Source organism: Balaenoptera physalus (assembly GCF_965194825.1).
Source record: "Balaenoptera physalus genome assembly, chromosome: 6".
Lineage (NCBI taxonomy): Eukaryota > Metazoa > Chordata > Mammalia > Artiodactyla > Balaenopteridae > Balaenoptera > Balaenoptera physalus.
Window position 1 is genome coordinate 33,907,893 of NC_138885.1, and position 27,108 is coordinate 33,935,000.

A 27,108-nucleotide genomic window follows, 5' to 3' on the forward strand; every position below is an offset into this window, starting at 1 on the left:
GATGGGGCTTAGCACCAGGATAGAGAAAAAAGCTGCTTTATGTAAAAATGGCATGCGAGTTAAATGAAAGCAAAGGGGAGTCAGTGTCAAGGCATCAGAGCAGAGGAAAAAGAGGGGAAATCTAGAGGGATTACGTGGAAGTTTAAACTCTGTCACAACCAAGGAAGGCCACCCAGAGGCGGGTGGGTGCTTTCAAGATAGGTTCTCATTGAAGGTGGGCAGTAGGACAGAGGTGCAGCATGCTACAACAGGCCTACGGCCTTTATCCGGTCTGGATTTACTCCAGACCTACCATTTAAAGAGGAATGATAACCTATGGGCTATTGTAACCTTGGACACTTGGAAGAATATTCAGTCCCCTCTGGGGATCCATGAACTCCTAGGAAAACAAGCCGTATGCCAGGTACTCTTTTGAGTTGTATGTGTGATATGTCTCTCCTGCTCTACTGTAAGGTCCTGTGTAGACTGTGTTTGCTCTATATTTATCTTTCTATCCTCCCCACAACCCTCAGACTCCACAATCACAAACACATACAAGCCCCCAAGACAGTTGGCATTCAAACTATTTTTATTGAAATAATGAATAAATTAATGAATAGGTGATTCACTTGTAATATAGGACTTTTAACATGAAGTCGAGTAGGAAGTATAAAAGCAGGCTTAAAATATGTCTAGCAGGGCTACGTGAAGCGAGTAACTGCAAATTTTTTAGGCTTAGATATTGCTAAAATTACCCTGCCCAACAAGGACATGTTGAATTCTGTGAACTTGTTTGAAGTTCACATGAATATAGCAATGTCCTCAGAAACATTACCTCCTAACAAGTGAAACGTGGAATTGTAAGGCTGCAGAAAATGTGGATCTGTGGCTGACTCTGTTGGACATGAGGTCTAGCATTTCTGAGCCTCAGTTTCCTCTTCTCTGAATGGAGATAATTCCCTGCCTTATCTGTTTCCCAGAATTTGGGGAGGGATCGAATAAAATAATACCTGTGGACATTTCTTGGTAAACTATCACATCATACAAATGTTACATTTCACTTTTACTGATATACACATTTACAGTGAGAGGAGTTCAAGGGCCTATTACCTAGGGAATGAGTCTTTGATTTTTTGCCTTTTTCAGGTCTTTGCAAGATTTGAAAGAAAGTCCTATCAATGCCTAGTTTTATCTTGCTGATTGTATATCAGTAGGACATTTTGAAGGGAAGAGGTATCACAAGGGGATGTAGCACACAGGTTGTGTTGGAAAGGGAAACTTTTTTCACTACTAATTATAATAATTCTTTAATATTTCATGGGGAATTACATAATGTAATTAGACTAAAAAGCAGACATTTTAATAGATTTACTTACTCTATTACAATAATAGAATATAGAATTTCCATAATTATTTTTACTTTTTATGTTATTTCCTTTGATATAATCTCTATTATATTTTCCTACCACTTTAAATTCTTTCTGAAGTCAATAGTAACAGAACTCAAAGTAGGAATAGAGTATGAGAATTTTTGTTTTGCCTCTTTGCTACCGAAGTGATGATATTTCATCTTCAAAGTTACTGTGTACTATTTCAGAATTAATCCACCTGGATGGATGAATAGATAAAATTTTGTAAAAATGACATTTTTTTTTCCTTTTTGCTTGATATTTTTCCCTCATATCCATGCTTCAGGTAATCAGATTATTTGCTAGCCTCATATCCTTGTGCTATGGTTGACTGATATATCCCTTAGGCAGGCTGTGTAGAAAAAAAACAGATAGATTATCAAGAGATCTAGATCCTAGACCCATTTTTCGTTTTAATTACTTGTCTCAGCTTGGGCAGTCACCTTACGTATCTGAACTTTATATTCCCCATGTATAAAAGAAGAAGATCAGCAGTAACCAGAGTCACAAGCGTAAATCAAGTTAACACAAATGTGTTATTAGGGCGGGACAATGCAATTGACAGTGACGGGGCTTGTGTAAAATTACAGAGTTATCACCCCTAAGGTATTTTTTTAGGTATTTGTTAATTCTGTCGACACCTACAAAGCAAATCTATAGGCTAATGCAAAAGGCCACCAATTTTTAATCCTTGGTATGAGTCATCTCTGAATACCTTTCCAGCTTTAAAATTCTGTAATATTTATGACCTGTATTAGTCACCTCAGGCTGTCATAACAAAATACCACAGACTGGATGGCTTAAACAGTAGAAATTTATCTTCTCACAGTTCTGGAGGCTGGAAGTACAAGATCAGGATGCCAGCAGGATCAGGGTCCGGTGAGAAGTCTCTTTCTGGCGTGCAGATGTCTGCCTTCTACCTGTGTCCTCACATGGTCTTTCCTGGTTGTGGACATGTAGAGAGATCTCTCTCTCTTTCTTCCTTTTCTTTTAAAGCCGTTAATTCTATCATGAGGATGCATCCTTATGACCTAATCTAAACCCAGTTATCCCCCAAAGACCTCATCACCAAATACCATCATATTGGGGGTTAGGTCTTCATGTTGAATTTTAGGGAACACAAATATTCAGTCCATAACATAACCCTTTTAGTGTGTCTGCCTGAAAATACTGGAAAGGGTTGGTTATGTAGTTACAGGTTCTAAAGGACTCAAGGCCGTTTTCCTTTGATGGTGGATGACTGAGAAGGAAGAAAAGCTTTCCTATATCTGAAGATTATGCAGAGTATGTGAGCTCATTGTTTTCTTTCTCTGTTAATGAAAGAAAAAGGAACTATCTCCCAAAATTAAAGAGGGATGAATTTAGGATATATAAAATAAAAATTATCTGAAAGTTAACCAAATTTCCAGATTACAAAAAAGTTAGAAAACTTTATGTTAAGATTCCTTACCAAAAGACTAAGCTATTTTTTCTCCTCTTTTCTCCCTCATTTTTTTCTCTTAAAAAAAAAAAAAAAAGTGTGGGTCAGTATATTTAGGCATTTATTTAACCCTTTGGGTTTCTCCTAGCCATATGAAAATTAAGTTATCAGTAAAGAGGGTATTAGGTAAATTAATACTGGATTCTTCTGCTAGCTTCCATTCAATTCTTTGTAAAAGGGTAACATACAAATTCAGTTGATTTTAGCGCAAACTCATTTTGTCAATGATGTCCTATTCAAATGTCTGGGTTTCATTCCAGACATATTTTTACTGTGCTAATTTAGACAATCAGAACTGAACATTATAGAGCCAAGAGCATTTCACAGTTAAAAAACAGATGTAATGAAAGTTTCCACCATTTGGAAAGTAACTTAAACTAAATTTTCACATCAACCCATTAGGTTGAAGACTGTGTGTTTTAGCTCTATCCTGGTTCATTAATTCCTAATTCTTACTTACTCAGAAAATGGGTTCATTATGTTATTTGCATTTGAAATCCTGACCACAAAAAGACTCCCATCATGTAATTTTCAGAATGTTCCATTGTATTTATTTTTTTAATTTATTTGTTTATTATTGAAGTATAGTTGATTTACAATGTTGTGTTAGTTTCAGGTGTACAGCACAGTGATTCAGTTATACATACATATATATCTATTTTTCAGATTATTTTCCCTTATATGTTATTACAAAATGTTCAGTATAGTTCCCTGTGCTATACAGTAGGTCCTTGTTGGTTATCCATTTTATATATAGTAGTGTGTATATGTCAATCCCAAATGAATGAAATAATGCCATTTGCAGCAACATGGATGGACTAGAGATTATTGTATTAAACGAAGTAAGTCAGAGAGAGAAAGACAAATATGACATTTGGAATCTTCAATCATATTTAAATAGCAGTCTTTTAACTCTGCTTAGAATTTTTCACACTCACTCTCACTTTGATATAGATTACTGAGTCTTCTTGGTTTCTTTTACGTTGGTTCAACTTTTCTGAGAAAACAGGCTACTGGGAAACTTGAATGTTAGCAGTACCTAAACGTGTTAAAGCCAAGTACTTCAAGAATATTTTTATCATTTTTGCACCCAGACTACCAACCATTTTCTTGGATGTTTTGGGTTGCACTTGCCCACTATCCTTCCTGGTTTTTGTTTTGTTTTATTTTGAAACAACTTCAGATAATGTACATTTGCATCCCTTTTCCCCAAAAGGTTGCACAGTTTGGACAGAAGCAGATCCCTCACAGTCACTAATGAGTTTGTCTTGGCTGAGAATAAAATGAGATTATTTCGACTTGGCTTTGTTAACTGTGGTCAGCAGTCTCTCAAATTGATTTCTGGCATTATTTGCTTTAGCAAGCAGCAGGTTGGAGGAGTAGACATGCCCTCAATAATAGAATTCATGTCCAGTGTCTTGGATTTGCACTGGACTATTTCTTTGTGACTTGTGAAATCAAAGAGATACAGAAATTAAAGCTACTTTCTTAGAAATGGAGAAATAGAAACATGGAAAAAAAAACTGAGATTCTGTGATTTTTAAGCCAGTAACCACTGGGGGTTGAATGTCCTGAAAAAGGCAGAATAGTTCTAAATAAGGACGTGAACCAAGAACTTCTAAGTAAACAGCTACCTTTACCTTTCCTCACAGATCAGTAATAATTATTCTCTCTTGGAAGCCCTGGCGTTCCTGATAGTTCCTGTCTCATTATGAGCTGGTAACCATTGCATTTCATCTTCATCAGTTTGACTTCTGTTATCAGCAGTTTCCTCTGCATCCTGTTCTAGTTTCTCCTTTGGAGGTTGAAAGTCAATTACGTCACCCATCTAACCAACCTCATTTTCAGCCAACCACGTAAGCTGTCAAAAGCCAAGGACTGGATTTCTTTTTTTGTATTTTTACTTCATAATGCTAAATAGAATAACTGGCACATAGTAAGCCATTAATAAATGAAATGCAGGACTAGCTGTTTCCGCTCTTTTCACAAAGTCAGAAGAAAAAAGAAACCTGCCACTTTTTGTTCTGTTGGTTTTGTTGAGAAAGATAAGAAATAAATAGGTGGAATACTAGAGGACCAAAATATAGAATTATGCTCCCTTGTATTATATTGGCCAAAGGAGGAAAATTGAAAGGCTTTGTATGTATTTATGATACATATTCCAGTATATTATACTTTTGATTCAATATACTATTATAAATACTTGTGACAGTATTTTTAAATGTTAGATTTAATCTGTTTTAATCACTCCCTCATTCATTTTAATTTTTATTTTTATCAGATGTATACGTGTCCATAATTTGAAGGGTCAAATAGTTCTACAACAAAACTAAAAAATTTTAAAAATCTATGATGTTTGCCTACGTTTGCCCCTCCCCAGAGTCAACTACTTCCATTTATTCTAGCTAATTAAGTTGTTTTTTGAACCATGTCTCCAAAAACTGTGTTTGGTTTGTGGCTTCTTCTATTTTCAAATTTAAGCATTAACTATTGCCTTCCCACTATGAATTATAAGGATGTAGCTCTCTGTCTCACCCTGCCCTAACTAGGCAGGCACAATTCCCATTACCCCGTACAGTAATTATGTAATTTTATTAGATCAATATATTCAATGTTTATATTAGCATGACTGTATCAGTGTTTTTGAAAGCCTTAACATGTGTAAGTAAACTATGATAATCATTCTTTTCATGTAACATTTTATTATGCCTGGAGTTAATCATTTTCTAGATTTTTTTCTTTACTTTGTTTTTCATCTTCTCAGCACTGAAAAAAAACCCAAACTCTGCTGATTGAGTAAATGTCTTCTTAAAATGATCAGATCCATCAGTTTCATATTTCAGAAAAACTCTCATGGATCTTTCTGACCTATTCAGTCTCAGCTCAATTGCTATATTCATATCTGTCATTCTGGGACCTCTCTCCAACGTCATCCTCTCTTCTCATTCTGTCTTCTGCTCTTTGTTGATTTACTCTCTTCTTTTAGTGAAATTCATCCTTCTGTAGTTTCCTGAGAAAGGACTTGGAGGTAAAGTTTTCATAACCATGAATGTCTGAAAACACCTTCATTCTGTTCTCACACTTGAATGATAATTAGATGAGGTATAAAATTTTAAGCTGGAAACACAGAATTTTGTAGATATTTTCCTTCTGGATTTTAATAGGGGTGAGACATTAGAAGCATTTGAGATCTTTGTCTACATTGTTCAAAAATTTCACTAAGATGTACCCTCAATAGATCTATATTGTGTTTATTAAGCATTCAGAACTACCTTTTAATTTGGAAATATATACCCTTTACATTCTCATGAACTATTTTTTTAATGATTTCTCCCCGTAAACTTTTTTGTTCTCTAGCTCTGGAACTCCTAAAATCCAGATGTTAGACCTCCTGGATAGATTTTCTAAATCTTTTTCTCTCCTAGTTTCCATCTGTTTGTCTTTTCACTCTGCTTTTGAAAAAGATTTTCTCAACTTAATCCTACACTCTGTTGCATTTCTTTTTTAGTTTCTGCTACTTTGTTTTAATTTCTAAAGGATCTTTATTTGCTCAACATTTCTCTTCCAGATTATTCAGTTCCAGTGTGATGGTTGAAATATTATATATATATATATATATATATATACACACATATATATATATTGTTTTAGTGTTAGTCCTTTTGTTCTCAATTTTCTTCCCCTTACAAGATTTCAATGTGTTTCAACTTTTTATCTCATGGTTTGTATTGGTTACTCTGTCTTTTATGTCGACATTTTCCTCAGATACCTGATAATCCTTGTTTTTCTGCTTCTCTTTACAAGTCGCAAAGTCGAGTTACATGAACTTGGCTGCCCCTTACTAGCTTAAGAATAGCATGATCCAGCTGGGCTGTTCAGCTGGGAAACTTTTCATGTCAACAGAGTTAGGTCTTTCCTCTTGCACTTTGTATTTCCTAAAGAAGACTTGCACATTGGGTGCCTTGAGGAGGAAGACTTAGTTGTCAGTTTCTGGGAGCTGAGTTAGGGAAGAAGGTCAGAGGTTTCAGTGTTCAGTATGACCATGATCAAGTAATCTTAAATCTTCTCAACTAGGTCTTTGGCTGCTTCCAGTTCAGTGAGCCTATGATATGGTTATTTTAACCTCCAGTCTTTTGCAAAGGGGCTTGGTGGAGGGGAGTCAACATTCTTGCGATGTGTCATGAGGACTGAGCTGGGCATCTGATTGCTTTATAAACACTCTGGGCAATTTCTGCTCTTTTAAACACCCCTGTTTCCCCCCATTCAACCCCACTTCTAGAGATTCTGTGATCTCTAGACAGCTTAATCTTTTGCTTTTGCCGTTAAGACAGCTTAATCTTTGGCTTTTGCCGTTTACATTTTAGAATTTAATATTTTCTTCAGTCTGTTTAGTCCTTTACCTCTTGTCCCCTGATTTACAGCTTCCAGAACCATGACACCATTCTGTTCTGTCCCATTCTTTTAGCGTGTTAAGGACTCGCAAAATTTTAATGAAGTTTAAGCAGGAATCAGAAGTGTATGCAAGTTCCCACTCTGCCATCTTTACCTGGAAGTCTAATTAATTTATATTTGTTATCTAAAATGCCTTCTTAAAAGAAGTATGGAATTTGTTTTTACCAAAATTGTAGAATGTTTTCTATCGTATGTTAGCATGCTGTGTGTACTTAACAATATGTCACTAAGTGAAATAAAAACAGTTATGCATAAATGCTTTAGTACCAGCTGGCTGTGCTAATCTTGCACGTTCTCAGTAGAACCACGGACTGTAACAATACACAACAAAATGCTTTGTACGTGCGTGTACTCACAATACCATCAAGCAGTATTAGAGCTGGAAGAGACCCAGCTCATCCTGGTCCATCTCCTTCATTTTGCATATAAATACACTTAAGTCTCAATGAGCCTAGCCCAGTGCGTCATGCAGCTATTATAGGAAAAGCCAGAGCCAGAGTCATTCTCCTGACTGGTCATGTTGCCTCTTCAGATTGTTCTTGGGTCTGGGTTGTTGGCATGAGCTCTGGCTGTAAAGCAAGTTTCACTTGGGCGCTGTGAAGATTTGAAACAAATGTGTAAAACGTGTTATTAGGAGAAGATCTGGTTACAATCATGCAGGTGGCCAGTACTTCCTCAAAGTAGTTAAATGTATGAATTGAATATTGTTAGTCACATTAAGATTCATTATTTCTCAGTGCTTAAAAGTAAAATTAGATCAAGTTCCCATCTTCACTCATAACTGGTAAGACATTGGAAGACAGTTTTAACCTTAATTCAGCTAATTTTAGCTGGTAAAAAATTACACATAAGAAAGTGGAGGGACTTCCCTGGCAGTCCAGTGGTTGGGACTAAGCCTTCGGATATGGGGGAGGTGCGGGTTCGATCCCTGGTCGGGGAGCTGGGATCCCACATGCCTCACAGCCAAAGGACCAAGACATAGAACAGAAGCAATGTTGTAACAAATTCAATGAAGACTTTGAAAAGGGTCCACATCAAAAAAAAAAAAAAAATCTAGAAAAAAAGAAAAAGAAATTGGAGGCATTTGATTTTGAGATATATATCACTTGAAACAAATTCAATTTCACACAATAAGCACAATATTGGCTGTTTACATTGAAAAATGCACCTTTGAGGTTAAATACCATTATTCTGGATAGAAAGCCTTTCCATAGCAGGCTTCCCTGTTGCATTAAAATAGATTCATTTCCCTCATATTTCTTGCATACAACTTTTCAGGAATCCATCTACATATTATGGGAAGTGATTTGTTCTTCATTAAAAAGTCTTGAGAGAGAAACGAAATTGTATGACCAGTGAATATATATAGTGCATATGATCCTCTGAATGCACCATTATTCAGACTTTTATTATGGGGTTTTATTAAGTTTGAGATTCTAGAACAGAATCTCTTAAAAAGTGTAACAAATTCACTTATCATAAAGGATGTAGCAAATGCATGGTCTCCATAGGACCAAAGAGGAAATGGGAATGGATAAACATAATGTCAGCAGCATCTTGCCAGAGTCTATGGAGGAGACAAGCAAATGAAAACAAATGGCTTCTTGACATGACATCAGCTTTGTACATGACAGACAATTTATTATAATGGCAGTGATTATGGTTCCATGTAAAGCGTGAGTACCCATAGTGATCTACAAAGAGGAAATCATTTGTAGAAAAAGGAGAGTTCCTTAGATGTTTTAAGTAAACAGATCCACAAGAAAATGTAGTATGCTTTAGTAAGGCGGCGGGGGGGGCGGGGAAGATAAATGTGGATATGGGGCTGATTTATTGTTTCTCTGTAGCAGTGCAACAATTAATATCCTGGGTGTTTGAAGTTGCTTTTCAATAGAGAACACCAAATTATTTCTAAATTCGAGTTTCACACCTCATTGGTTACTTAGTTACTGGTACTGGAATGATTATATGACGTGAAGTTTAGCTTTCTGAGTAATCATACAACACTCATTATCAAGATAGCTTATTTCGTGGCAGATATAGTTAAAATTTCTGTTTTACAGAGGCTTTGAAGAATCTTATCTCTTATGCTCCAAGAGGAAGTACGTTTTTTTTTAAATCTATAATTATTTGCTGCAGTGATTTGGCCCAACTCTTCCCTGTGCCTTTCCGTGAAGTGCAGCAGGTAACTAAAGCACCATCCATCTGTCAAACCCAGAGCAACTGTTAAAAAATACCCAGCCCATTTTTCCTCCTGATTTAGACATTGGTTGCACAACAGCTGTTTGCAGAGATACAGGTGAATCTTATGTAAATACTGCCATATTCCTTTAAAAATGGAATAAACCACTTTCCACATGCAGTGTGTGAATTAGCATATTCATTCTTTCACACCTGCCAAATATACATTTCCCTTATACGTGTACATAAAATAGGGACCGGAGAAGCATAAAGCTTCTAGCATATTGCATACTTTTAGAAAATATTCTGTAGAACAAAGTGTGTATGAATTTTTTCCAGACATATGAAAGAAATTTCAAAAACTTTCATACAGTTTGACTTGAGGGCTTCATTCGACAGAAGAACACAGAATTTAGACGTGGAAGATATTTCTGAAGGAATCTCATCTGATGTGTTTTTAGTGGCTGTGAGAAAAATGACTTGGAAACACTAGAAAGCATCTCATCATTAGTTTACACCTCTAATGAGCCCATGATATAGAAGGAAGGAAAGAAAAACAACACACGTTTATAAGGGGAGTTAGGTGATTTCTTACCAGACAGATTTTTATAACATGGTGAGAAATTAACCACCATGCAATTCTCGTGTATTCTGAACACATTTAAATGCAGGTGATTCATAGATATTGATATATTTAGTGAACCTTTTCTCCTCACCTGCTGGAAGTTGAGTATTCTGTTGTGTATTATGAGCCCTCATAGGGCAGAAATTCTGTCTTCTATTAAACTGTTACATTATATCCTCCAAATAGAGTTCTGCAGGATTCTAACTTGGTAAATATGGCACCACAGAAAGTCTAGGCAAATGTCTTTTTTTCTTAATGAAGGAAAAAAATTAAAAATAAAACCTTGCAGGTTAGAAACATGAGAAAAGAACTGCATTAATAATAAAATCTTTATTTTATTACTAATTGTTTATGAAAGTTAATATAAATGGTGTTGAGCATAAATTTTGCGAGAATAATTTCTTGGCTGGCTGGTAAAGAGTTCTAATTCCCAGGATTTCTGGAAATGCAGCATCTAATTGACAATTTTGTGACATGATTTCTGAGCTCTTTTTCTAAAATTATATTGATTTATTTGAGATTCAGAATATTTAAATGATGAAGTTTTTCTAGTAGCTTCATTGAGAGAAAATTCACTCTTTAAAGTGTACAATTTGGTAGTTTTTAGTGTATTTACAAAGTTGTGCAACCATCACCACAATCTAATTCCAGGACATTTTCATCACCCCCCAAAAGAAGCACTCTACCATGAGCAGTCATTCCCCATTGAATTATTTTTAATGAAAGAAAGTCAACTGAGATAAATGGAGCTACTCTAAGGTGTTGTAAAATCAGGGGGCGAGTCACTGATGTATAAAAAGCTTGGTTGTGGTGATGGCTCCTTCCTATTCACTGTCATGATTTAATTTAGAGTGATGGCTGCCAAATGTCTTACTGAATGTGATGATTGATATGCATTTATAAATGGTTTTCTTCCAGACAGGTTTTAATATTTCTCCATAGGAGGAAGGACTCAGAGAGGCAGTCTAAATGGAAGGAGAGGCTGAGAACTTTTAAAGCTGAGTTTGCATAGCCTGTCCTGTCTATTCTGAGTATATATATTTTTTGGTCTGGCTTAGGGGAGGGAGTGGTTGGAGATTAATTAAGAGCCTTGTCTTGCAGCTTCGTCAACAAGCAAGCTACTCTCTGTACTTAAATATTTATTTTGGATGGTTTCATTGTGGCTAATGGAGATCGCTGGGGGTCTAAAGCTACTCCAGGACCACTTGTGCGCATGCAGACATAGTTGGCAGGCTACACTGTGTCCTAGAGAAGGACAATTTAATGCTTTTTTCCCTTGGATTTAGGATTCTTAATGACTACTCTTTCTCAACTCGAGTGTTTGAAGGTGCTCACCCTGCTTGTCTGGAAACTCTGATTTCCTGATTTTACTTGGTAGTCAGCTTGGACTTGTGTTTCCCACTCCCCAAGGCCCACAGCTGATCCTGATCACTTTGCTTCCAACCATGGCTGGCTAACTTGACCACAAGTCCTAACTTTCCTTTCTGGAATCTGCCACACCAGATTAGCTGTCAGAGTTTAAGGTCTCCCTTCCTCCTTTGTTACTCTCACCTGTATTAGCTATGCTTTTTGTTTGTTTTTTTGTTTGTTTGTTTTTGATATAATTTATGAATCATTTGTAATTTTATTTTGTTCACTTTTTTCCTGAAGTGTTTCATTCTTGCCGGTGTTTTTCAATTAGGGGACAAATCCCTTGAAGCCAAGAGCCCTACCTGTGTATATTTCCTTGGTTAGCTGTGAACACAGAGAGATTCAGGACTTAAAAATCCCTTAGAATAAAATGAATGGGCATTTTTAACTGTTCATTTCCTGATCTTGTATTAGAACCTAAGTACAATGCTTCAAGGTTACCAAGGGACTATGTTTACATTATTAACTTATTAAGCATTTCTTATTTATTTGAAAATTCTTTTTTTTTTCCCTGAGAGGGCAGCGATAACTGGGGAGTATGTTTCCAACATGCAAAGTGAGTTGTATCTTTCCATAAGCAAGCTTATAATTGGGCTCCTGCAGGCACACAGCTTCCCATATGGTACTTATGAGTCAATTAAAGCACCCTAACAAGCAATTACGGGTTTACTGTTTAATTCAATTTCCACAGCTCACACTGTTCCACTCAAAAGTTGCATGTATGTTATTTAGCATGTAATAATAAGCACACATTTTATTCAAATGTAGTTTTTGAAGAATGGGATCTCCAAATACTGTGGTTTTACCCACTGTGCTCTGCACAGAGAAAAAATACAAGGGGAAAATGAAAACCCTTGGACTATGGCAAGAACTGGCTTTTAATTCCAAATTGCCTCATTTGGATAACAGCAAGTGAAAATGTCTTCTCTACTACATACAATTGGCACAGAAATGGAATTGCTAGGACATCCACTGAGAGAATTACAATACGTGGAATGGCTGGTAGATTGAGCTCAGGTGATTGACGTCTGAGGGAGAAGGGCCTGGGGTTGGTCCTTGAGTGAAGTTGGCTTGGTCAGGCCAGGGTAACCCCCGTCTCTGTCCTGGGAGATGCAATGCTAGGGGGCCTCCTTCTCAGTTCCCACTTATGCTACCAGGGCTCCTGGCCGTGCCCCACACCAGCGCTGGCCACCTAGGGGAAGGATTAGAGCAGCCCTTCCCTCTCCCTGAGGCCAGAGTAACTAGGCACAGGCAAGCTGGGAAGACGATTCCACACAGCATCTGAAAGCCCGTATTGATGTCCATCCCAACCCTGGCCAGCTCTTGGCTCTCAAGCATGGGGTGGACTGGATCATTCACAGTGGACAGTTCAGAGCAGGGTCAACAAGACACGCTTGTGTGAATGAGAGCTTAGACGGACGTAGCCTTCTTTTCCAGGACCTAGAACTTCCTATTCTTTCTAGCTGTTCTCACTCCCTTCTCAATTTCAGTACTTCTCTGCAGAGATGATTGTCCCTTCATTCACTCTTGAAGCCAACAATCGAAGCGTTACAGTTGGATGGGACAAAGTGGCTTTGCATTTCACGTGGCTCAGACTCACCCACATCCTGGTATTTGACATTGGAATGCACTTTTGTTTGATACAGAGGTACATTCTTACTTATGCTTCATCTTGAATAAGAAATAAGTCTGCCTGTTTCTTTTCCCTGAGGATACCCAACAGAGGGTGGGGAGAGTAATTCTAAAGGTAGCCTGAGTGGCTGAGGGAGGCCGGGCAGGGTGATTGAAAAACCAGAGAATTAAAACAAAACAAAACCAACCTGTTGTGAAAACAATGACTGGGGAAGGCATGGTAAGCCTGGTTGTGTCAACTCTGTTTTTCTTCTTATTTTTGGAAGTCGATGAGATAGGCTTGGTTCTTAATCTAGTGGATGATGCAGTGCTAGGAGGAAATACCTTTGCCCTATGTTGTAGGCTGGCTAACAGCCCCCCAAATGACCAGGCCCTAATCCCCAGAACCTGTGAATATCTTACCTTACATGGCAAAGGGGACCTTGCAGATGTGACTGATTAAGTTAAGGATCTTGTGGGGAGAACAGGCTGGATTACTCAGGTGGGTCCAATGCAATCACAAAAGACCCTATAAGAGGGAGGCAGGAAGCGATGTGATGACGGAAGCAAAGAGACAGGGAAAAAGCGGCCGTGCTCGTGCCATAGTCTTGGCTTTGAAGTCTGAGGAAGGGGCTAGGAGTGAAGGGTGTAGGCAGCCACTGCAGCTGGGAAGGGCAAGGTACCTGTTTCTCCGCAGAGCCTCGAGGAGGAACCCGTCCTGCTGACATCTTGACCTTAGCCTGAGGAAACCGATTTTGGGCTTCTGACTCCTAGAATTGTAAGAAAAACATTTTCTGTTCTTTTAAGCGGCTAAATTTTTGGTAATTTCTTACAGTAGCAACAGAAAACAGCAATACCCTGGAAACAAATTAACATTAAAAAACATCTTTCCTGAAACTAAAGGACCAATGACGTTGAGCTGTCCAGGAGAGCATCTAAGTCCTGAGCACTGACACCTAGGTCTCCAGAGGCGGGTTGCCCAATGACCCCTGCCTCCTACCTCATGGTGGGGCTTCAGAGAATCTGTCTGCTGTATTTAGGGGCGCCTTAATGTGTGTGCTCCCTTTTCAGGAGACACGTCAGTTCAGGCTCAGCTCTCCAGGGCCTTGGCAGCTGGTGGTGAAGCATGTGTATAGCAGGCTTCACATCAATATTTTTTAAATGCTTTTAAATGTGTGTCCTTAATCCAATCAGATTTCTGTCTCTGCATCCTGTCTGCCATTACGGCTTCAGGGAAAGGGACAGGATAAATGCCACCTCAGATGGGAGGTGGATGTGTCTCTCAAACAGGGAGAAGGAAAAGCCCTCCTCTTCTTGCCAGGGTGGGTGATTGGTAGTAAAAGAGAAGGGGGGGTTGCAGGGCGGGGAAGCAGAGCAGAAGAAACGTGTGTCGTGGTTTTCCCTGACTCAGGGCTGATGTTTTAGAGGTGAGAGTTTGGCTAAGGAAACAGAAGAAAGCTGAAGGTTTTCTGCAACGTGTCTTGTTTAGAACTCTGGGAAGAACTCTGGGATGGATTGGGAGGCTGGGATTGATGTATGTACACTACTATGTATGAAGGAGATGGCTGGTGAATGCCTACCGTATAGCACAGGAAAAAAAGCTACAATCTGTTTGCAGGACATATATTGCATTAACCTTAAAAATGCATTCCAGTACGCATTAGGTGCAGACAAATACTGTTGGATTCCACTTATACAAGGTACCTAGAATAGTCAAATTCATAGAGTCAGAAAGTACACCCGTAGATGCCAGGGGCCAAGGGGTGGGGAAAGGGAATGGGGAGTTAGTGTTTAATGGAGACAGAGTTTCAGTTTAGGAAGGTGGAAAATTCAGGAGATGGCTTATGGTGAGAGTTGCGCAACAATGTGAATGTACTTCGTTCCACTGAACTGTCGGTTAAATATGGTTAAAATAGTATATTCATATTATGTGACTTTTACCACCATAAAAAAACAGTAACAAAAAAAGAACTCTGGGAAGAGATGCCCTACGGGGCGCCACTCCAGAAGTAGGGCCTTATTGCCGCCCCAGAAGCTCCCTGGGTTTCCTGTGCTACAGAGAGTCTGCAGAAATGCCTTCATGCCCGGGGAAGGGTGGGATAGGTGCTGGTGCCGGCAGGCTTCACAGGAGAACACGCTCTGACTCTCGCAGAGCACTGATCACGGGGCCCCAGCCGGATACGCCACACCTGGAGGGAGCCAGGTGGGCTGAGCTCTCATCAGCTTAGATGACAACAGCCCCTCATCAGGCCGAGAGGGAATGGTTTGTGAGATTTTCACCCTGAAGTGAGACTTTCCTGGTGGATGTCACCAGGGTGAGCAGCCAGCCGGTGGACGAGGGCCACTCTTATTGCAGATGCTGGCAGGGCTCTTCTTCACGCATATCTGAGACCCTTGCTGGCTGCCAGGCACCCAGATACCATCCTGGAGGGGGGAAAGGGAAATGGCTGGAAGAAAAACTGCACATTCACCTGAAAATAATTATTTCAAATAGGAAGGAGGCTAATTAAAATGGCCCAAACTGAGAGAGCTTTAATTGGCATTTGTACCTTTCCTGATTACCTGCTAGGAAGGGAGTTCTTAAAGATTGCATCAGTCTATAATGAAATCATTGGAGTGGAGTGCATTTCTGTCCTTAGACTCGGCAAGAGCTGGCCTGCCCTGGCCTCCGTGCCTTAGAGGGCCCTTATCTGACCTTCTTCTAGCCTGTTCCTTCCCACAGGCAAGAAGCCTCACTGGAGCCCATGCTTCCCCATCCATCCCCTTATCTAAACCCTGCTCAGCTGTCAGGACCTTGGAATTCCCTGCCCTAATGGCCCTGAACCAGCTTCAAGAACTTACGGGGCCTCTTCTCTGAGTCTGACTCTACAGCCTAGATCTGATGGGTGGACAGGGGTGGCTGATTAGTGAATTGAGCTTTGGGGGATTGACTGTAGTGCCCACTCATAAATGTAAGACGGTCCCTCCGGGGGTAGAATCCAGCTGGGAGTGAAAGGAGAAGAGGGCTGGCCAGACACCCAGGGCTGGGCCCACAGTCCCTGTGCTGCCACATTCCAGCCTGAAACTCCAAGTCCTTCCAGAATTTTTATTGAACCCTCATGTTCCAAGTCATAAAGACATACATGTTAAGTAGGAGAATAGAACTGATCTATTACAGGTTGGTAAATTTCAAAGATAACTTCAAACTCTTTAGTCTTGTGGTTTGTGACCTCCTCTTGTATTCCAACGCTGGTCCCCACGTGTGTTAGGGGCAACCTGGCATTGCATCATTAAATTAGGGACCTTGCTACACAGACATGGAACGTGTCATTACAAATGTTACGAGCCTTATCAAAGGAGAGGTCAAGGGTCTTAGAACGTGCATAGCAAGGGCAGGAAGCTGGCCTGTTACATTGCTTGTTCCTCTGCACAGGCATAAGGTGTGCCAGGCTCCTGTCTTCACTAGGTGCATCCAGTCATCCTTCATGCGTCCCCTCCATCCAGGAAGGCTCCTGACTGCGCAGTGCCTGAGGACCCTGAGCCATGCTCTTGCAGGACCCTGAGCGTAGTGAACTTTCATTTCCATGTTTCTTTCATCTGTGTATCCCAGGCCACCAGTGCAGGGTCTGCCCTATAGAACACGTTGTTCGAATGTCATGTTAGCTGAGCAGTGGCTGCCCGCCCCCTCCCCTCCTCTCCTTGATGTGCATGTAAACTGTGTTCTGTACCTGATTGAAGCAGTTCACGATTGCAGGACAGCAAGCTAACAGCTCTTCTGTTTTTCTAGCATGTCACCCTCATTTCCTGGAAATCATGACCTCTTGAAACAAATTCTTCCTACCCTTTCTTGAACTCTGGTCAGGAGCAGCTTTGGGGAAGTAATGTGGGTGTCCTTGGTGAAGATGATGAATGTGAATAGATCTGAAGTAGCAGATTCCATTGCTTACTTAGTCTTTCCAGGTAGAACTTTATCATTTCCTATTATAAGGCCAGCAACCCCTGCCCTCTTCATACCATAACTGAAAAGAAAATAAACTTATCCATGTCTGACTATCAGAGTTTAGAGGTGATAGGGGGCAGAAAGACTAGCCATTTAGTAGTAGTTAATAATCTGCTGATTTCAGTCACCATTAAAGCCTAAGAAGGCTGCCTAACCGTCCCACATTGACAGCCAGCGTCTTCAAAAAATTAACTACGAGACACGCTGAGAATTCATATAGGTCCTTGCTTTATTTCTTTAGCTAAATTCTCTGATAATTTTACATTTCCTGCTAAGCCATCCCTTTTCATGTTGCTAGAATTGAAAATAATCAGATAACAGCGGAAAGCAGTTAGTAACTTTTTTCCCCTTTTTGGTGATTTTTTTTCTCCCAAGGCTCAGGCTGTGTGGTGATTAAGAGAAAGATCAAGCTGAACTCAATTCTATGTGTTATGTACATTGCTAGACGCTATGAATAGGAAAATGTGACCTCAGGCATCACAGAGATGTTTGGAGGGTTCCAGGTCACCCGACCATATCCACTTACCAGGTGACTGTTCTTATCTGAGAGCTCTTGTCTCAACAGCTTAGCTCAACCACCTGCTTCTCCATCATTCCTTAATGAGAATACCCATCTGTTCCAGGCAGCTACTCTGAGAGCTTTCTGCCCAAAGCTTAAGATAGCTAAATTTCAAACAATGCACAGTGAGATTGTTCTGCAGCTATTTGAGCTAATTTTACCTGGGAGTACAATTTTCCTCCAGTAAAGACAGCAGTATTTCAAGTTTAATAAATAAAATATAATTAAGCATCAAATTGCCACTCTGCTTAAATGATTCATTCCAGGTAGAAATATATGACAGGAATGGTCAGTAGTGAATACCTCTTCCTTGCCTCATGGAAAGACCTTTCCCACTAGTATAGTACAGTATTTTAAATACTTAAAAACATCAAAAGAGACATCTTTTCTCTAGATTGTGACCTGCAATTGATGTGCTGTGATCCAAAAGTTCCAGAACTCAGAGTTCAGCTAAATAGCAGGTGTCTGACAGGTCCATTCTCTGTAATGGCCTATTTTTTTTCATGCCTGCCCTGAGCACATCCTTTCCATTCAAGACTGAAGTACCTTCTTTTCTCTTGTTTAGCAAGATTTCCCCATTAGTTATTGCCATTAGGGAAACTACATTACTGTGCTACTATTATCTGTCTACCTGCCTGTCACTGCCACTACTATAGCCTCCCAAAAGCTAGATTATTTATATGTACATGTATATCTGCATACACACACAAAATACTTTTATAAATTATTCATAGTTCCTTATATTTTGTGACCAAGTGATTGGATGGATGGATGAATAAATGGGTCAATTTCAGTAAGATCTATTAGGGAAGAAGGTATAGGTATCCAGGTGTATAAGCAGCCTAGTGTCTAGTCCGCCATGGAGGTAGAGAAAGTGACCTTAAGAAGGTTTATTCCTGATCCCAGGGCATAAGCTATTTTTTCTGCCTTATGTTTATTCTTCTTGTGATCAGTAATGAAGCTCAAATGCTCCTAATGGTCTGAAAAGCGTTGCTACAATATATGCCCCTAAGTATTACTTAGATGTTAAAATTCTCATGAATTCAGCATTAGCACAGAGGGGCATGGCACCTGTTTTTGTTGGATATGACCACCTCAGTAAGTGAGGTGAAAATATGGCCAGCACTCTTGTGCAAATACTCACGCTTTTCTCATTAGACTCTTTTAAGTACTAGGGATTTTGATCTTGGTGCTTCTGGAAAGAATTCCCAGCAGACCTTAGATTCCAGTTTCTGACTTCCTGAAGTTGTGGTCTTATATGGTAGTTTGTACTGTAGCCCCATTTTTATAGACACTAAGCATAATGCAAGAGCATCACTTGGAAATATAACAATATCCTTGGGAGGGCCATGCAGTCCTTGGAAGAGCCTACTGACTTCAACATTATAATTTAAGGGGAGGCTCCAGTCACATTTCTTAGGGGTCAAGAGGGTTTGGTAGGGTTTGAAAAATTCTTCCTGAGCCAAGGCAAGAGATGGTTGAATCTTCTTTGCAGCCATGTCTTACATTTCATTTCCAATAGCCTTCCTCATAATAATAGAAACTCTCCAGGCAGATGTACCAAGTGCTTAGTTCTGTGCTAAACACTTCATCTGCATCAATTTATCATAAGATGTAGGTATTATCATTCCCGTTGTATGGATGCGTTAATTGTTTCAGTAGAATTTACATAAGTTGCCCAAGGTAACAGTAAAAAAAGAAAAAAGAAAGTCTCTTTAGTTCTGTTAAACACCAAGGCCCACAATTTGATAAGTACACTTTACTTACCACCTCTGATTTAGTCCTCAAAGAAATTATCTGACTTAAGGAGTTTATACACACTTAATATTGCCCACAGAACTATATTGTAGGTTAAAAATAACATAGTTGAAAAATATACTTTGAATAGATACATATGTATGTATAACCGAATCACTTTGCTGTACACTTGAAACTAACACAACATTGTTAATCAACTATGCTCCAATATAAGATAAAAATTTAAAAAAATATCCTTTGCCCATGAGTTGCCCAGTGGAAGGGGCCTCTGAATTGGGTTGTACCTCTAGCTACTAGTTATCCCCACTTACTCTAAATGTCTTCCCTTTTCATTTCCTTTGTATGTATCTGTCATCTTTCCTTTGCTGGGTTTCCAGTCCTGCATACTTCTCGCCTGCTATTTCTTCACGTTTTGCCTACCCTGTAGTATCATTCAATACCCAGTCATTTGATAAATGTTTACTAAATGATTCCTTTTATACTAGAACATTCCCGAGAAGTAAATTGTTTTATTCAACGTGTTCATGTTTTTATTTCTAGTGGTTCTTTTCACACTTGAAAGTAAATTAGGATCTTGAACTTGAAGAAATCTGAGAACCATAATGCCTGGCCTAAACTGATGATTGCATGCTATGTAGCATATCTATTGCCACTCACCCCTGAGTTGATCATCAGTGATAACCTAGAGCAATGGTCTTCAGTCTAATGTGGGTCAAGTTCATACTACAACTCTGAATGCATTCTGTGGCCCTTAGAATCCTCCAAAGCCTCCATTAGACTACTGGGTCGCTTTGTGCAGGAGTGATGGATCTGATTTATTCTGTGTAGTCCTGTTAATGAATTGAATGTGTTAAGGGCATACCTAGTATATCGGTTGACTAATGGTGATTTTAAGTGTAGTACAGAATCAGGTGAAGATTCACCCAGTTTTCTCTTCACCTTAATCTGAGGATGGCCAAGGAAGAAATGAGGTGTGGTGAGCGAGAGTGTGTACATGTATACCTGCTAGAACTATCAGCCTGCTTGATTTAAAACAAATATAAAGGATAATAATAATAGCCTTTATTTGGCTCTTGGTGGGTGGAGACACTGCTTTGAGAATTCGCACAGCCCTTTGTTTATGTGCTCTTATAATACTCATTGTAACGATGAGACCAAAGCATAAACAATTTAAATAACTCATCTCAGTTCACATAACACCCAGGTGTTTGGAGATGGAATTTGCATTCATGGCACTTAGTAACAGTGTCTGTGAATTCTGTCATATGCTAAAGCTATTCTTAGTTTCTTGTGCAAAGAGTTCAATATAGACATTCATAAATCCAGTGTATTCTAATTTAGACAGTTTGTAGAACTTAAAAATATCATTGAATGTTTATCATAGCTTTCAAATTTTAAACTTATTGAAATGAAATATAGAAAGTGAATATTTTATAAATTTATTTATTTTAGGCTGTGTTGGGTCTTCGTTGCTGTGCATGGGCTTTCTCTAGTTGCGGCAAGCAGGGGCTACTCTTCATTGTGGGGCACGGGCTTCTCATTGCGGTGGCTTCTCTTGCTGCGGAGCACGGGCTCTAGATGTGCGGGCTTCAGTAGTTGCAGTGCGTGGGCTCAGTAGTTGTGGCTCGCGGGCTCTAGAGCGCAGGCTCAGTAGCTGTGGCACATGGGCTTAGTTGCTCCTCGGCATGTGGGATCTTCCTGGACCAGGGCTCGAACCCGTGTCCCCTGCATTGGCAGGCAGATTCTTAACCACTGTGCCATGAGGGAAGTCCTAGAAAATGAATATTGTAAAATAATGTATTATCATTGGAAAAACTCTTCATTTGTATATTCATAGAGGTTTAATTTTCAAACAGCAATACTTTTTGAAAGTATTTAAAATTCCTCTTCATATTATTCAGTGCATTGTCATCTTGGAAAAAAAAATTAACTTGGCATGATAAAAAATCCCCTAAATTAACTCCAAATTAGTTATCTAAACATGAAATTCAAGTAACATTTGCTTGTACACTACTTAAGAAAGTATCTTATTTTATTCATCAGTAATGGCTATAATAGTCCCGACAAAGAAAATGCAGGTGATGTTGGTTTGATGTGCAATGGATTTTGTTCCTAGGATGTGGATAAAAACAAGAACAAAAACTATTCAAAATTAATGAATAGCCCCACCTGCTATGGAGCAGATGTACAAACTGGGAAGTATTGTGTGTGTATCCATTGTCATCTTAGCTGATTCCTTTGTCCTAAAGCATTAGCTAGGTTTGGCTTTCACCAGTAAATAGATAGATAGATGGATAGATAGATAGATGGTTGGATAAATGGTGTTCAGATTGACTTATTCTCTGCTGTGCTCAGAATAAAGAAAGGAATTCAGAATACAAGAGAAATGGGCAACTGAAAGCCCCTCTGTATACTTACCCTGTGTTAAAGAAGTGTATATAAAGAGTTCTTAACAACATTGTTCCTAGGCTGTGGTCTCTTTATTCCTTGTGACTTGGTAGATTTTCAAGAGCTGTAATAAAAATGATCCTAAACCATAGTTTCTTTAGGATGATGAACGTAGCAAATATCCATTAACAAATACCATGTCCAAAGGCATCATGCCAAAAGTGGGTGGTCAGTGGGCAGGCTGGATCAGAACCACTTGGGACACTTCAAGACAAAAATATTCCTGGACTTCTCCCCCAGAGATGCTGATTTAGTAGGTCTGAAGTTATGCCATCAGAACTCTATGTTCTCAGAGACGTCCGTGATTAGGAATCGGTTGAGAAGTGTAGTTTTCAACTGGGGGTGACATTTGGCAATGTGTGAAGTCATTTTTGGTTTTCAAAACTGGGAGGGTGTGTGTGCTATTGGTATCTAATGGGTTGAGGCCAGGAATGCTGCTAAGTATCTTACAATGCACAGGACACACTTGTGTACCCACAAAATGAAATTATCCAATCTAAATCGTCAGTGGTGCCAAGGTTGAGACATGCTGGTCTAGAAAATAAAGATATATCCTTAGAGTCCATAATTAGGGTGAATAAAAGATGCACAAAAATACCATTCATTCTTAATAAAATAAATGGCATTAGTCCAAAGACTCAAAAAATTAAGCAAAATCTCAAAAATGTTTTATCTTGAGATTATCTGTTCATGGTATGACTGGAGACATTCCAGCTGAAAAAGTATGTGAGAAACATCTGCAACTGGTAGGATATTTGTATTGGGGATTATCTGGATAGATTATGCCGTATTTAAAAAAAATAAATAAAAATTTTAACTGATCCTGAAATGTTAGCAAGGGAAAAAATGTTTACTTGTAGAAAGCAGAAATTCCTTTTAAAATACTGACTGAAGTGAAAAATAGGGCCATTTACATAAGTGCCATTTAAACAAGTAAACAAAAATCAAATCTAGGAAAAGTTCAGATGATTTTTTGGTGGTTTTGTCCTTTTTTTGTCCTCCTATTACTCTTTTTTTTTTTTTCCAGTTGTTGATTTTTTTTTTTTTTTTGGAGTATAATTGCTTTACAACGTTGTGTTAGTTTCTGCTATACAGTGAAGTGAATCAGCTATATGTATACCTATATCCCCTCCCTCTAGGACTTCCCTCCCACCACCCCTCCCCACCATCCCGCCCATCTAGGTCGGTCGTCACAGAGCACCGAGCTGAGCTTCCTGTGCTTTATAGGATGTTCCCGCTAGCCATTTATTTTATGCACGATAGTGTATATATGTCAATCCTAATCTCCCAATTCGTTCCACCCTCTCCTTCCCCTCCTGTGTCCACATGTCCGTTCTCTATGTCTACGTCTCTATTCCTGCCCTGCAAATCGGTTCATCTGTACCATTTTTCTAGACTCCACATATATGCATTAATATACGATATTTGTTTTTCTCTTTCTGGCTTACTTCACTCTGTATGACAGACTCTAGGTCCATCCAGGAATGAAATTGGGTCATTTGTAGAGATGTGGGTGGACCTCCTATTATTATTCTTTTACAGATTCTCTTTTCTAGTTTTGTATCATCTCTAGAGATCAAATGCTCACAGGCAGGACATACAGATAATTACTGAATGTTATTTTGGTTGCTGTCAATGCTGGGTTTGGATTAATAACGAAACCAATTAAATTCTCAAATACCTCCACTGACAACAATAAATGTTTAATTTCCAGAGAGAAATAAGGTTAGCTATGTTGAACACCTTTTGCGATCACAGTGATAACCAAACTTTTCAAACATTGGGGAATTCTGCTATTTCGTCCAAGAACCAGCAGCAGCTTGATTTGATTAAAATAATAACAAAAGAATCCATGTTTTTTTAGCTGTCTCATGCATCTCTGGTAATAACCAGTCGGCAGAAATGACGGAATGCCTCAAGCAGACAAATGGCATGCCTCCCCTTGTGCAAGAATGTACAGTACCCTGTCATGATGACTGCACCTTCACTGCTTGGTCCAAGTTTACGCCCTGCTCCACGAATTGTGAAACAACTCGAAGTAGACGGCGACAGCTCACAGGTAGGGTGTGCTTTTCATTCTTTAGCTTCAGGCAAGTGATGCTCTCCTGAACCGATCAAGGAGAATATAAATTCCAGAAGGATGGGAAATTGTATCAGGTCTCTCCCCTCCCCTCCCCTCCCCGCCATTATGCATCCTCAGTGCCAATGCTTGGCACATAATAGGTACTCAATTAATACTTGTGAAACAAATGAAAGTTGTGAACCATTCCAAAGCTATGAAGTTCTGCTCTATACAGCTTTATAATCTTTGTAGTCATAAATGGCAATATATCCACCAACTTCCTGGAGTAGTTAATGGCAGAGTTTCTGGTGTTTTTCATGCCAGGATCTCAGCAAGCTTGAAAGCAGTCTCTAATTTGTAAAGAACATCAAAGGCAGATCTCACCTATGTCATTATCTTTTGCCATTAACTTTTAAATAACTTGATATTTTAAAAGTTTAGTGGTGGAAGGCAAAAATTGAATTACAGGGACTTCCCTGGTGGTGCAGTGGTTAAGAATCCGCCTGCCAATGCAGAGGACACAAGTTCAATCCCTGGTCTGGGAAGATCCCATGTGCCACGGAGCAGCTAAGCCTGTGTGCCACAACTACTGAGCCTGCACTCTAGAGCCCACAAGCCACAACTATAGAGCCACATGCCACAACTACTGAAGCCCACATGCCCTAGAGCCCACGTGCTGCAACTACTGAAGCCCGTGCACCTAGAGCCCATGCTCTGCAAGAAGAGAAGCCACCAGAATTAGAAACTGCACTGCAACGAAGAGTAGCCCCTGCTCACCACAACTAGAGAAAGCCCGTGTGCAGCAGGGAAGACCCAGCACAGCCAAAAAAAGAAAAAACAAATCGAATTACATACATAGATTCTGCTTTTGTGGTATATGCTAATTATTGGTTCTATTTACATCCTTGAAATTTAGTGGAAATTAAAGCAATGAGTAGTTTAATCAAGGTCTTAGAGCAATTTTTGCCTATAATATACAAATAATTGATGTAGTAATATATCCTACTTCTTATCTAGATAAATATGGCAGAATTTCTCTTCGTTGAATGTTTTTTCATATTTGCAAAAAACTTAATTCAGGGAATGAAGAATCAAAGGAAAATGCCAAAATAATAATTGGGTTAATAAAATTGGTGTTGACATTGAAGAATTAAGCACAGATGACCATTTTTTCTCATGAGCAATTCAAGTGCTAATTCTCTCAGTTTCAAGACCTTTGTTTGAAAGCATTGCATACAAGATTGTTTTACATTTAACTCACTCTAATGGATTGACAAAATCCTTGAGAGCCCTTAACAGGATTTCTGCGCACAAATCAGGAGCCCATTTGTAAGTACAGATGAAACGTATACTCACAAATAGAAACATCAAATTAAATGTTATACTTTGATATTTCTTCTATAAAAATTTGTTCATATATAATTTTATGCAACATTGCTTATGTTTCTAAGATAAAACAAATTTCTTATTCTCTAACAATATAATGGGATAGAATGTATATGACAGGAATAATTCCAAGTTCAGGGGCAATTTAATGGAACTTGGTTTGCATGTTCCTACATAATCCTTCAGAAGCCATTATCCTAGCAACTCTGTCTATATCTTTGAGATGAGAGAGAATTTCCTTGAGAGGGAAAGAAAGTTTTAAATTAATGGCCAATTTTTTTCTTTGTCTTGAAGGTTTGCTAATGATGTTTTGTACCTGTAAACTGAGAATGAAATAATTGAAAATCCTAGGATACTTATTCATTTTGCAACCAGTACAGTTTGTGTTATCAGTTGTCAAAATTTTGATGAATTTGACTTTTATTTAACATATACTTTTAAGGTAAATACTGAAGAACTGTTATATTTTTTCCTTGCAAACTCTATCCTAAGAATTACATTAATATTTAGAATTTCTTTTCTAAATTATTAACTGCTATGCTTTTGCCTAGCTGATTGATCTTTGTATGTCTCAGTATCTAGATGACACCTAAACAACTGGCTAATTTCATGAAATACATGAGTTGTTAAAATCAATCAAATGAATTATATAGTAGTGTCAACTGAAAGAAAAATACACAGTGTGAGAGTTGTGAGTTAAGGTTTATCCAGGGGCTTACTGAGGACTGTTGCCCCGGAGACAGCCTCTTAGATAGCTCTGAGGGACTGCTCCCAAGAGGTAGGGGAGAAGGCTAGTTTATATGTGATTTTGTTGTTGTTAAGAAATATATGCAGTCACCGTACATCTTGGTAGAAACTTACTGCTAGTCACAAAGAACAGCAATCTCAAGGTAATGATCATAGTGCTTTCTATGTATGGGAAGATACAAGAAGTGGGGTTTATTTAAATTCTTCCTGAAATGCATCTAACTATCTAAGGGTCTGTTTGTTCAAAGCACAGAGTATCCTTTTATTGTCTTTAATTTCCTCTGTTAGAAGCACTGAGTGTACGGTCAGTCAGTGACTGCAATGGGTTAATCTTTGTAGACTTGGATGGAGAATGACATACTCTTTGCTCTTCTTTTATTGGAAGTTCCCCCATTTTGGTCATAAATTCAACCAAAGTTTGAGAGCCGTTTCATGACCAATTTGTTCTAGGGCCCTACGTCAAGGATTTCATAGGATTTCGTTGATAGACCACTCAATGTGCTATGACTGAATTGGACCATTCTAATGGTAACCATAAAGGTCTCTGGACCACCTGTCTTACTAGTCTCTTATGGTCCAGGGAATGGTTCTCCCTGATGGTTTCTTCCCATATCTAGAGTTACACTATTATGATCATTTTAATTCTATATAGAACTATATATTCGATCAATCATTTCAAATCTCTTAGTCATTACTACTTTTGTTGGAGACTCAGTTGTAGATTTGGTAATGCAAAATAAACAATCTTATAAGCAGAATACAAGTTCTATAGCTAGAAGTATTAATAAGGTCATAGTGAGGATTTATGCCATGAACTTGCAGCATCAAACCAGTTCTTGAGATCACCAAGACTAGGGAGCAGATTAAGGCAGAAATCTGATTTTTTTTATGTGGGTCATTAACTGTGTTCTATTACAAACCCAACAGAGTCATTAAACTTAAATGACTGTTGCCTGGTGTTATATAAATCCATTCTATAATTGAGGAAGAGTCCCTCCTGATAAGTGGGAGGTTATGTTTTT

The 27,108-nt window shown here is 38.8% G+C and overlaps 1 protein-coding gene across 4 annotated transcripts in view; it reads left to right on the forward strand.

Annotated features, from left to right (window-relative positions):
- The window catches only part of THSD7B (thrombospondin type 1 domain containing 7B), a 1,195,438-nt gene that overhangs the window by 914,870 nt on the left and 253,460 nt on the right, over positions 1-27,108 (forward strand). For all 4 annotated transcript variants that reach the window (XM_082464904.1, XM_082464907.1, XM_082464905.1 and 1 more), the window contains one exon: positions 23,756-23,950. In XM_082464904.1, the coding sequence (XP_082321030.1) occupies positions 23,756-23,950 (195 nt within the window). The remainder of the gene's footprint in view (positions 1-23,755; positions 23,951-27,108) is intronic.